Raw genomic sequence first — 13,328 nt, forward strand, 5'->3', positions numbered from 1 at the left:
GAATGACTTAAAGGAGGAAGCAAAAGATAGCAATAAAGAAACAAATGAAACCGAGTGGATGGCCAAAAAAGCTGTGGGGATTTTAAAAGCTATAAAATTAATGAAGGCAAAAATTAAATGAGTATATCATTCATTCAAACTAAAGCCTTATATGTGATTCGCATTAAGTCATTGCTACTTCAATATTGGAGCATCCTAGCTACTAACTACTCCTTCACCCTTTTCTTCCTTAGCTAGCCTTCTCTCTATTTCTCTTTCTTACACCTCTCTGTATATCTATATATCTATATATCTATATATACACACACGCACTTCCCCTCCTTTCATCGATCTCACCTTCTTCCAATATTTGAAGCAACTTTCAGTGCTGTACGCTCTCTCTCTCTCTCTCTCTCTCTCTCTCTCTCCCCCCCCCACCTTTATTGCTTGATGGGGTGGAAGGCAATCTTGTTCTGTTATCAGACCTTGTTCATGACTCCCAGATTCTGCTATTTCCTCTTCTTCTTCTCTGCAATTCAATTCCATGGATCGATGATTAGACACATATATGACATGTTGTCTCTGTTTCTATATATCCTCCTACATGCATATATATATATGTATAAATCCCTTGTCTCTAGCTAATCCATCTGTTTCTGGCTATTTAAGACGATCATCATGGAGCGTCGTACATAATACAGTGATTATTAATTAGCTTCATTGTATATATAGGCCCCATCTCATGCATTAACTTCCTCTTTTCTGCATTTCATCTTCCTCCATAACACCAAACACCAACCCAAAAACACAACGACGATTCATATATGTATAAACATTAATGCTCTTTTATCTGAATCTGCCCATTTATACAGATGAACATAACGCATGATGTATGTATATATCTCTGTTTTGAAAAACCAGAATTATACTGAAGGAGACGACGCAGAGAGGAGAATCGAAGGTAGAAAGAAAAGATGTGGAAGTTGAAGATAGCAGAAGGAGGGAAGGACTTGGTGTCGGTGAACAACTTCGTGGGAAGGCAACATTGGGAATTCGATCCAGACGCAGGAACGCCTGAGGAACGCGCTCACATTGAACAACTTCGTCGTAATTTCAAACTCGATCGATTTCGTGTCAAACAAAGCGCCGATCTTCTGATGCGCCACCAGGTACACAATACGACGTCGTTTCTCATTTCTTTCCTGTCCCTTCACTAATTTCTGTCGTTCCGGTGTCCACGTCACCTTCTTATAGCTCATCCTTCTACTTTTTAGTTTCCGCTTTCCAAAAGAATATAATATAATAAAATAAGATAAGATAAATTCCCGAGAGTTGTTTTAAAAAATAAATATAAATAAATAAATAAATAAAAGCCATGCTAACTATGATACATATATATATATATTGATTTATTCATCGTAACATATGATTTGGTCACAAGTTTTTCTATTAAAGTTGAACTATTGAATGGATTTGCATATATTCAAGGCCAAAAAATGGATTGCATGTATAGCAATATTTAGCGAGGATAAAGTTTGTCAGTTGTCACCACAGTTTTAATAAAATAATATATAATGTTTCAATAATATTATTAGTATTTAATTCTTACAAATATATTATTTTAATATGCTAATTTATGTAATAAATTATATATATTATAAACAGCCTACACAGCAACTCTAGAGTATTCCCTTGATTACCTTTTAAGCATCGCTTTTGGTGAAATTTTTTATTCTGATTTATTTGTCCTTTTAAAAGGTCAGAGACGACATGAATTTCTGTTTTTCTAATTAGTACATTCTTAACTTTCTCAAACTTTAGTTATGGAGTAACAGGGATAAATAAGCTTGGTATCAGAACTAGGCTTGACGGTGGTCATGATGACAAGGTGGCTAGCTAGCATCTTTGTCACATATTTTTGTGATTTTTTTATGAAAAAATTTGGTTTTTCCTTTTTTTTTGTACGGTTTCACAAAAATTAATAACAAAATTAATTAAAGCCCTTCTCATCAAGTGACGCGTCTATTTGGGGTTTGACTTGTGTTTCAACTGTCTGGGGCTAAGGAAAATGGCGATGTGTCTTGCGAAAGTAGAATCATTGAATATTTCACATCAATATAATAGAAAATTTATAATAAATATTTTTATAATCATTCAAAAAATATTGTGATTCGCTGGGGTCCACTCTCAAATTGTCTCATCCAGTTATAAGTTGTTTATAATTGAAGTATATATATATATCAACCTTGTGATGTCAGTTCTCAGCTGCCAACTGCCATAACTTCACGAGGAAAGCTGATAACATATACTCATCTAACCATACCCCTGAAAACAAATAAGAATAAATGCATCTTATATCACACATTCAATTACGGGGCCCCATATACATACCTGCCTCTACATGACAAGGCACGTTACAATTATTAGTATTTAGTATTAGTACAATACAATCAGTTTCTTTATTGCAATTTACTAGCCCCTTTACCTTTTATAAAATCTCATTTGTAATTTATAAATAAGGTCTTATAGTTAAAAGAATTAGAAAGAGATGTGAAATTTAATATGGTGTTTATCTATATTACTTACTAATATTTTCTTTCTAAATATAAAAGTTATTTTGTACTATAAACTAGTTTTTATATTTAGAAGATGATGTAGTGTCAAGTAAAGTTATATTATTAAATAAGATTAAAGATGAAAATTTTCTTTTGGCTCCAACTAATATTAATAAGTTAAACCATTTTTCTTTAGTTTCAGTGAAGTAGTCAGAGGGGTTAAGAAAAATTTTAAGCCTATATTTGAAAATTTCAACAACAAGTACAGAAGTGTGTCGCTTAAATCTTAAGGAGCAAATGAAGTAAACAAGACGCAAAAGAATAACTAATATAGAAAGGGAAGAAGAGACAGCAAAATTACCATAGCGGGGTTAATAATCCGTGCAAGTTTTGAGAAATTTCTTTGTCTCTCTGTGGAGGCAATCGAGGAGAAAATTTGACTTGTGGAAAAACATATACTATTATATTTTTTTTTTATTACAAAGAGGACGGAAAGGCCAAAAAGGTTGATCGGATGACGCCTTGCGCATTGATTGCCTTTGCCTGCGTCGAATCTTTCCTTTTGACTGTTAAAGTGTTGGATTTAAATAACGCAGTAGTAAAATAATATTTCTTCTATCCCTGATATAAAACATACTTAATTAATTTGACTAAATTAAAAAAATTAGATAAACTAATTAATTATAAAAAATATAACATGTTTTTTCTAAATATCATAATTATCTTTTTTAATATCCTTTCTTTCTCAATTATTTGATTATGGCTGAAAAAATATCCACAAGAATAATTTAAAAGAAACTGATAAATATAAGAAATAAATCCTATATTTAACATCAAAATTAACCTAATAATGAGGACCGGATGAGTATATAAAAGGCTTAATAATGGAATAATAATTAAAAGAAAACTGACTTGGTTGGCGTTGCACTTGCAGCTGAGAAAGGAGAATCCAAGTGGGGCGATTCCGGAAGCAGTGAAAGTGGGAGATGCGGAGGAGATCACGGCGGAAGCAGTGATAAGAACGATGAGAAGGGCCATAAGTTTCTATTCAACCATTCAGGCCCACGACGGTCACTGGCCTGCTGAATCTGCTGGCCCCTTGTTCTTCCTTCAGCCTTTGGTAACTCTCTTCATTTTCTCCTTCATTTACCATAATTTCAAGCTTGACGTGGCACATTTAATGCCCAAACAGTTTGTTTCCAACACTAAATATCCTGTGTGTCCAGGGGGGGGGGGGACCAGCGATTGGTTGCATTATTTATTACTCGCTTTAGTTGATAAAGATAGTGGGACCCATGTGAGGGGACTTGACAGCTCTCCAATGCAACTAATTGAATGATGAGGAAATGACAAACAAAAAAATTGAAAATTTGTATAAGAAATGTAGACAAAAATTTATTATTATTTATAAATTTAGTATTATCAGCACTAAATAAAATATTATTATCAAATCTGATTTAAAATTTAATAATTTTCAGCTTTTTTTTTTTTTTTTTTTTTTTTTATCATTCTCCCTTGAATGATTGACAGTACTGGATCCCCCAGGGTAGGCAAATATTTTGTAGGGGAGATTAAGGATAAGTTTCGCACAACACATGAATTACATTAAGCAAATTTAGAGGATTTATTAGTAATTAATTTTTCATGTACTTATTTATAATTTGCTCAGATTTTACATATGTCCTAATATGTATCACACCACAAGAGAGCAAGCCCCGTTTCTATTTCTGTGGCTCTTGAATGGAGCAATTCAATGACTGAGAGTCTCTGACATAGATCTGCTCATTTAGCCCAATATTTCTTTCGTTACCGTACAAGAGGTTGAACTTGACCCTAATATCTGAAAACAGACAATGCTAATAATAAGTGATGGAAATGTGCAGGTGATGGCCCTGTATATAACAGGATCTCTTAATGCAGTGTTGGGGCCAGAACATCAGAAGGAGATCATACGGTACTTGTATAATCATCAGGTGAGTGAGCTGTGACGCAAAGCCTTCTTCTTGTGCATTAAACAAGAATAACTAAGATGAGTGAGGAAATGAATGGGACAGAACGAAGATGGAGGATGGGGATTCCACATAGAGGGACACAGCACCATGTTTGGCACAGCACTGAGCTACATAGCATTGAGAATTCTGGGACAGGGTCCTGAAGATGGTGAAGACAGAGCCATGTCCAGAGGCCGACAATGGATCCTTGACCATGGTGGCTTAGTCGCTATTCCTTCCTGGGGAAAGTTCTGGGTCACGGTATTCTTCATTCCTTGTATTTATCACTTCCCCCCCCCCCCCCCCAAACTAGCTTACCTAAGTTATAAACTAACATATAATATGGTGTAGCACAGTAGTATTTTAAGAAAATCTTGTCATATTTATTATGATTAATTAAATTCATCAAACTTAAGTAGCTGTTATATTAAGCATCGGAAGTAGTATTAAGTAAAAACATAAGGAAATTGTACAGCTTGAGTGTTTTATGTTAATATTTTGAAAAATAATCCTTCACAACTAAAACCCCTAAATCTAAAACAAGAGTATTTATATGTGGTACAGGTACTTGGAGTATATGAATGGTCGGGATGCAACCCTCTTCCACCAGAGTTTTGGCTTCTTCCTCAGAGCACTCCATTTCATCCAAGTCTGTGCCCTAACTAATTCCCAGCCTTTTCACCTTGAAATCATTTAACTGCATCTCTGTACGTACATAACTCATTTTTCCTAATGGTGTGCAGGCAAAATGTTGTGCTATTGTCGACTGGTTTACATGCCTATGTCATATTTATATGGCAAGAGGTTTGTGGGTCCTATCACTGGCTTAGTCAAATCATTAAGAGAAGAAATGCACAACCAACCTTATGATCAAATCAACTGGAATAAAGCCCGAAACACAGTCGCAAAGGTTAGATTAAATTTTAAATTTGTGCAATTAGTTTCGTTGCCCCACTTCATTTAAGGGGGGAAAAAGACTTATTTTCCCATGGAAGTTACTAAGCCAGTAAGCCACAGTGAAAGCAAAAATGAAATGATCAAGAACTGATATTTCAGGAGGATCTGTACTATCCACACCCACTTATTCAAGATATGTTATGGGGACTTCTTCATCACGTAGCAGAGCCTATTTTGACACGCTGGCCTTTTTCCAAGTTGAGAGAGAAGGCAATTGAAACCGCAATCAATCATGTTCGCTATGAGGATGAGAACAGTAGATACCTTTGCATTGGCAGTGTAGAAAAGGTATTTATATATATGTATGTATGTATGTATGTATGTATTGTATATACATAACTAGTTGTGGCCCCCACCTGCAAAGGTTGAGATAAAATTTTTATTGCCCACAAATCAAAATCAAGGATCAAGAAGTAAAATAATACTCTTCCAGTCCTTAATATAGGACCCAATTGTTGAGTTAGTTTTAATCCTAAATATAAGACCCATTTATCATATTTATCAGTTTTTTCTAAATTACTCCTATAGATACTCCCTCAACCATAATCAAGTAGAAGAGGGAGAGGAAGTATTAAGAAAGATGATTATGGTGTTTTAGGAAAAATATGTCACTTTTCTCATAATTAACTAATTTACCTAACTTCTTTAATCTAATCAAATTAGTTAAATGGGTCTTATATTAAGGACAAGAGGAGTAGCACATAACTTAGAAAAGAGGTGGAACTGATACTGTTCTTAGCTATAGTACTGGTTCCACCAGATTATGTATATGGATTAGCTTGCTAAAGAATTCACCAATATCTCTTAGCTTATATGAACAGGTTCTAATATCACTACTTAATGGACATGACAGGTATTATGTTTGATAGCTCGTTGGGTTGAAGACCCCAATTCAGAAGCATACAGGCTTCATCTGGCCAGAATCCCTGATTACTTCTGGCTCGCTGAGGACGGCTTGAAAATCCAGGTTAATATTATAACTTGTTCATTTACATTCTGAGTTAAATCCTTCAAATTAGAACCTTAAAAGCCTATACAATCTCTAACAATATAAATGTACTGATAATTTTATGTATATACAGAGTTTTGGGTGTCAAACGTGGGATGCAGCGTTTGCTATACAAGCAATCCTTTCTTGTAATCTGAGCGAAGAGTATGGACCCACACTTCGCAAAGCACATGACTTCGTGAAGGCTTCACAGGTTACAACCTGTTACTTAATCCGTGGCAATTAACCCGGTTGAATTCTCTCTATTTTCAAATGAGTCTAAAGACTTTGAATATATTTGAAGGTGCGAGACAATCCTTCAGGGGACTTCAAAGCCATGTTCAGACACATATGCAAAGGAGCATGGACATTCTCAATGCATGATCATGGTTGGCAAGTCTCAGATTGCACAGCAGAAGGGCTCAAGGTTTGCATATATATATATATATATATATATATTTAAATGTGCAAGCAAACTTTTTTATTGGTAAAAATTTTTTGGGTGACCATAGCTTTTAATTGGATCATTTTCTTCATCTTATTACAGGCTGCACTCTTGTTCTCACAAATGCCTACTGATCTAGTTGGGGAAAAAATGGAAACACAAAGGCTCTATGATGCTGTTAATGTCATCCTCTCTCTACAAGTAAGCCTTTCTAACTACAATCTCATTTTTCTCTCTAAAGAAGAACAAGCCAAGCAGTAATAGAAACATAAACATGATTGATTCCATGTATGGTTGACATTGTGCACAGAGTAGCAACGGTGGATTCCCAGCTTGGGAGCCTCAGAGAGCCTATCGGTGGTTAGAGGTAAGAAGGAAAAAAATTGAGTATGCAAAAGATTGATGAACAACTCTAAACTAAGTGACATTCATGTGTTTTGCAGAAATTCAATCCAACAGAGTTCTTTGAAGACACTCTAATTGAGATGGAGTTAGCTCATACCGTTAATTGATGTACTGTTTACCACAGGTTATCTGATTCTTACAGTGTGCCATTTTGTGAAACAGGTATGTCGAGTGCACAGGATCAGCAATGCAGGGGTTGGCCCTCTTTAGAAAGCTATACCCAAAGCATAGAAGAACGGAAATAGATCACAGCATTGCTAAAGCAGCTCAATACCTTGAAGACACACAAAATCCTGATGGTTCATGGTATCCAATTTCATTTTTCATGCTTTACATCCATGCCCTTTGATGCACAATAATCTACTGTACAGCTATATGTTACGCATTTTATCATTCCAACTGATGCCGAGTCTAAACTAATTCTAACAAAAATGCACGTATCACATGTTGATCTCTTTGACATCCCTTGAAAATAAATTACCATGCAACGTATTTGTTGTTTACCAAAGTAACTCATGTAAGCACTAAAAAATTTATTCGGATAGTAAGGTACCATTACCAAACAAACTTTTTATTTCACTTGTACTCTAAGAAATAACCTACTCGACAGGTACGGTTGCTGGGGAATATGTTACACATATGGTACCTGGTTTGCTGTAGAGGGGCTGACATCCTGTGGGAGAAATTACCAGAACTGTGAGGCACTGCGGAAAGCTTGTCGGTTTTTGTTGTCAAAGCAGCTACCTAATGGTGGCTGGGGAGAGAGCTACCTGTCAAGTCAGAATAAGGTATGAAATGTGTTTTTCATTGAACATCGATACTTCAAAATTGATTCTGTTATGTCTGTCGTTCAACCATTATATATATCAAAGAAGACATATTTTTCTGTGTATACACTGATAAGATGTGCTACCTCCGGTCCTAAATATAAAAACTAATTGATTAATTTGAGTAGATTAAGGAAATAAGTTAAGATAATTATTTGTAATAAATAAGCGTTGTCTTTTCTAAAACATCCTTGCTAATCAAGTTTATTAGCTAGAATTACCGTTATTAGAAGAACTATCTTAAAATAAATAAATAAATATAAGAGACAAAATGAATTGAAATCTTATATTTAGAATCAAAATAAAATTAAATGGATCTTATATTAAGGATCGAAGATAGTATTACTTATGACTTGTGAATAACATGGCTTGTTATATAAATTTTATTATATATATATATAGATGTATTGATATGAATTTCACTTGGAAGTTGCATACTAATTGGCAAAAGAGAGAATAATTGAAGCTACAGAAGAGGCTATATATTCACATGCCTTCCTTACAAAACAGGTATATACGAATATTGAAGGCAACCGTGCAAACTTAGTTCAGACCGCATGGGCTCTGTTATCCCTCATTGATGCCGGCCAGGTTAGTAAAAGCAAAACTATTCAACTATTTAATTAGATTTTTATTTTTATTTATTTTGGGGACATTCCTGAACATAGACTATGATTAAGATTTAAGCATGCATCAAAGTGCCGTAATAACCACAAATTCGCTGTATTGTTTCTTGTGACTACAGGCCGAGATAGATCCAACACCTATACACCGTGGAATAAGATTGCTGATCAATTCACAAATGGAAGATGGGGACTTCCCCCAGCAGGTAATTCGATAATCAATTCGACATTGTTTCTCATTACAAAAATCCTATCTGCAATTTTCTCAGTAAGTTTGGTACAGAATAGTATAACTAAGCTTTCAATTTCATCGTTGTTGGATATCTGGACATTACAGGAGATCACGGGAGTATTTATGAGGAACTGTACCTTGAACTACTCGTCGTACCGGAACATCTTTCCGATATGGGCTCTCGGAGAATATCGCCGACGGGTCCTCTATGCATGATACTCGAAACCCTCCCCGCCATTTCCAGATCCTCCCCGCCAGCTGTAGCATGTCACTCATACTTGGTGTAACTAAAATACAAGCGGTGCCTTCAAAATATAGTACTCCATAAGGGTATATACATGCACATATAATAAGTATTATAGTACTTTTTTTTTTTTATGGTTCATAAGGATATATGTAATTTACAATATCATACCTTTTTGTATGGTTCATAAGGATATATGTAATTTCTCTGTGTAATCGCTGCAATGTATTGTGACCTTCGAAGCATAAAAATGTCTATATTGTTCCTTGTATCCCAATTCTTCTTTGAGACCCTATCTCTATATTATTTTTTGGAAAAATTTCACTGTAGGACCTCAGAAGACAATTAATCTCAAAGAGCCCTCAAAACTTTCTGAAACCTCACTGCAGAACCAAGGGGCCAATCTGATATTAATTCCACAAACGAAATAACACCACTGCCCCTCATTTTACTTCCTCTGAAATTTGAAAATAAGGCAAAAAAGCGACGGTCAAAAGTCCTCCCGCTCTCTCTCTATGCAAACGTAATCCGTGTGCGAAAACTGTTCCCTCTCCCGCTCTGCGAACGTGCAACCACTCTGGGAAAACTACAGCGTCTCCCGGTCTGCGAACGTGCTACCACTCTGCGAAAAATCTGCCCTCTCCCGACTGCGAACGTGCTACCTCTATGAGAAGATTCCTACCTCTCGCAATCTGCAAAAAGTGTTCGACGTGGCCCCCAAAAACTCCATCAGCTTCAATCTGCAGGTTCGTGGTAATCACTAGAAGCGGAAGGAGAATAAGAAGAGGCCGACAAAGGAGGAAACTTGCAGGGCTATCGACAAAGAAGGAAGAAGCAGGGTGAGAAGAAGTCACTGATTTCCTTTTGGTAAGCTTCGCGGTCCCCGTTAAATACAGTAGATTTCTTGGATTTTGTTTTCATGGTAGGTTAAGGAGGAATGACCCACTGAAAGGTGGGTGTGTTTGGTAATGACATTTAGGTTCTAACCCAGGAATGATTACCAATGTGTCACATAGTGTTCGGCCGTTTCCCCGACTGCCCTTTAGCAAATGCTCCTGATTTAGTGAGCGAAGGCTTGTGAGTGTAGCATGAAGAGTTTGTGTGGAGGCTAAGTAAGAAAGTTATTAATTATTTAGGGAAAAATTAGTTTTGGTAGTTAACTGTATTGCTATAGTGTTTGTAGGCATTTTGCAGGAATTAGGAAAAGAATTGGGAGGGGCAAATGTTGTCGTATGGATTAGGCAAATGAGTTTGTTTTGTTTGGTTTATCCCGTTGATTGTTGGAATGTGAGATTTTGTGGGCTAACAATGGGAGTTAGTCAATTGACGTGAAGAATTAGTTGACTAACCAGTTGCATGTGACAACCTCATGTGTGCATATATTTGTCAACTTAGGCAATTTACATGAAGAATCAGTAAATTACCAGCTATGTTTGTTGGAATCTGATCTGTAGTGGCCTCACAAGGAAAATTAGGCAATTGACACGAGGAATTAGGGGTTTATCCAGTTAGCTTCTGTCAAACGGTTTTCATGTTTCCGGGAATCTGTCAAGTTAGGCAATTTACATGGAGAATCAGTAAATTACCCACTATGTTTGTGGGAAGCTGGTTTACAGTGGCCTCAGAGGGAAAATTAGGCAATTGACACGAGTAATTAGCTGAATTTCCACTTAGCTTTTGTGTAAGTGGTTGATGAGTGTTGGACTCTTGAAGTTAGGGAATTTACATGAACAATCAGTAAAGTAACAACTTGCAATTCAAAATTTCATGTTTGTTGGCATGTGATCCGTAGCGGGCCTCACAGGAGAAATTAGTCAATTGACACGAGGATCTAGGGGATTATCCGCGTAGCTCCTGTCTAACGGTTTCATATTTTTGTTAAATCTGTCAAGTTAGGAAATTTACACGGAGAATCAGTAAATTACCCACTAAGTTTGTGGGAATTTGGTGTGCAGTTGCCTCACAGGGAAAATTAGGCAATTGACACCACCAGTGAGCTGGATGTCCACTTATCTTATGTGTAACTGTTTGATGCGTGTTGGACTCAGAAAGTTAGGAAATTTACCTCAACAATTAGTTAATTAACCACCTATGTTGCATAATTGCATGTTTGTAGGAATCTGGTTTGCAGCGGCCTCACAGGGAAAATTAGGTGATTGACACGAGCATTTAGGTGAATTTCCACTTAGCTTCTGTGTAAGTGGTTGATGTGTGTTGGACTCTTGAAGTTAGAGAATTTACATGAACAATCAGTTAAGTAACAACTTGCAATTCAAAATTTCATGTTTGTTGGCATGTGATCCGTAGCGGGCCTCACAGGAGAAATTAGTCAATTGACACGAGGATCTAGGGGATTATCCGCGTAGCTCCTGTCTAACGGTTTCATATTTTTGTTGAATCTGTCAAGTTAGGAAATTTACACGGAGAATCAGTAAATTACCCACTAAGTTTGTGGGAATTTGGTGTGCAGTTGCCTCATAGGGAAAATTAGGCAATTGACACCACCAGTGAGCTGGATGTCCACTTAGCTTATGTGTAATTGTTTGATGCGTGTTGGACTGAGAAAGTTACAAAATTTACCTCAACAATTAGTTAATTAACCACCTATGTTGCATAATTGCATGTTTGTAGGAATCTGATTTGCAGCGGCCTCACAGGGAAAATTAGGTGATTGACACGAGCATTTAGGTGAATTTCCACTTAGCTTCTGTGTAAGTGGTTGATGTGTGTTGAACTCTTGAAGTTAGAGAATTTACATGAACAATCAGTTAAGTAACAACTTGCAATTCAAAATTTCATGTTTGTTGGCATGTGATCCGTAGCGGGCCTCACAGGAGAAATTAGTCAATTGACACGAGGATTTAGGGGATTATCCACGTAGCTCCTGTCTAACGGTTTCATATTTTTGTTGAATCTGTCAAGTTAGGAAATTTACATGGAGAATCAGTAGATTACCCACTAAGTTTGTGGGAATTTGGTGTGCAGTTGCCTCACAGGGAAAATTAGGCAATTGACACCACCAGTGAGCTGGATGTCCACTTATCTTATGTGTAACTGTTTGATGCGTGTTGGACTCAGAAAGTTAGGAAATTTACCTCAACAATTAGTTAATTAACCACCTATGTTGCATAATTGCATGTTTGTAGGAATCTGGTTTGCAGCGGCCTCACAGGGAAAATTAGGTGAGTGACACGAGCATTTAGGTGAATTTCCACTTAGCTTTTGTGTAAGTGGTTGATGTGTGTTGGACTCTTGAAGTTAGGGAATTTACATGAACAATCAGTAAAGTAACAACTTGCAATTCAAAATTTCATGTTTGTTGGCATGTGATCCGTAGCGGGTCTCACAGGAGAAATTAGTCAATTGACACGAGGATCTAGGGGATTATCCACATAGCTCCTGTCTAACGGTTTTATATTTTTGTTGAATCTGTCAAGTTAGGAAATTTACACGGAGAATCAGTAAATTACCCACTTAGTTTGTGGGAATTTGGTGTGCAGTTGCCTCACAGGGAAAATTAGGCAATTGACACCACTAGTGAGCTGGATGTCCACTTAGCTTATGTGTAACTGTTTGATGCATGTTGGACTGAGAAAGGTAGGAAATTTACCTCAACAATTAGTTAATTAACCACCTCTGTTGCATAATTGCATGTTTATGGGAATCTGATCTTTTGTGGCTTGACAATGAATGTTAGCTAATTTACACGAAGAATGGTGTCATTATCCAGTTAACCTACATGTAACAATTTGATGTCCTGTCGTATGACAAGTAAAGTTAAGGATTTAACAATAATAATTAGTGTGTATACAATTTCCGGGTTTATGTTACAAGAAATGTTGGATGGTATGAATGTTGAAGTGCTGTTTAATGTACTAACTAATGACTTTGTGATTATTGGATACAGGAAGAAGATGGGAAAAAAGGACGCACAAGTTACCGGCTGGAAAGTATTCAAGGGAGAATATTGGGAGCAAAAGAAGCAGGAGATGCATGGAAATATGGGAGCAATCACAGATGCGGCTTCAGCAATTTGGAGGGAGATGAGTGATGCTGACAGGGAGCCGTACAGGAAGAAGGAG

General features: G+C 36.5%; 1 protein-coding gene across 1 annotated transcript; it reads left to right on the forward strand.

The window, feature by feature from the left end:
- The first annotated feature begins 285 nt into the window (after positions 1-285).
- Positions 286-9,534, forward strand: LOC114741711 (lupeol synthase). Its single transcript, XM_028929961.1, has 19 exons — positions 286-369; positions 901-1,148; positions 3,469-3,654; positions 4,418-4,507; positions 4,589-4,786; positions 5,090-5,174; positions 5,269-5,435; positions 5,582-5,770; positions 6,336-6,449; positions 6,565-6,684; positions 6,775-6,897; positions 7,018-7,116; positions 7,226-7,282; positions 7,359-7,405; positions 7,483-7,626; positions 7,931-8,108; positions 8,658-8,738; positions 8,893-8,976; positions 9,108-9,534. Exons 2-19 carry the CDS (start codon positions 954-956, stop codon positions 9,216-9,218), a joined length of 2,268 nt encoding a protein of 755 aa, XP_028785794.1. The 5' UTR covers positions 286-369; positions 901-953; the 3' UTR covers positions 9,219-9,534.
- The last annotated feature ends 3,794 nt before the right edge of the window (positions 9,535-13,328 follow it).

The sequence above is a fragment of the Neltuma alba genome, unplaced genomic scaffold (assembly GCF_004799145.2).
Source record: "Neltuma alba isolate B1F8T4 unplaced genomic scaffold, ASM479914v2 tig00003488_pilon, whole genome shotgun sequence".
In the NCBI taxonomy this organism is placed as follows: domain Eukaryota; kingdom Viridiplantae; phylum Streptophyta; class Magnoliopsida; order Fabales; family Fabaceae; genus Neltuma; species Neltuma alba.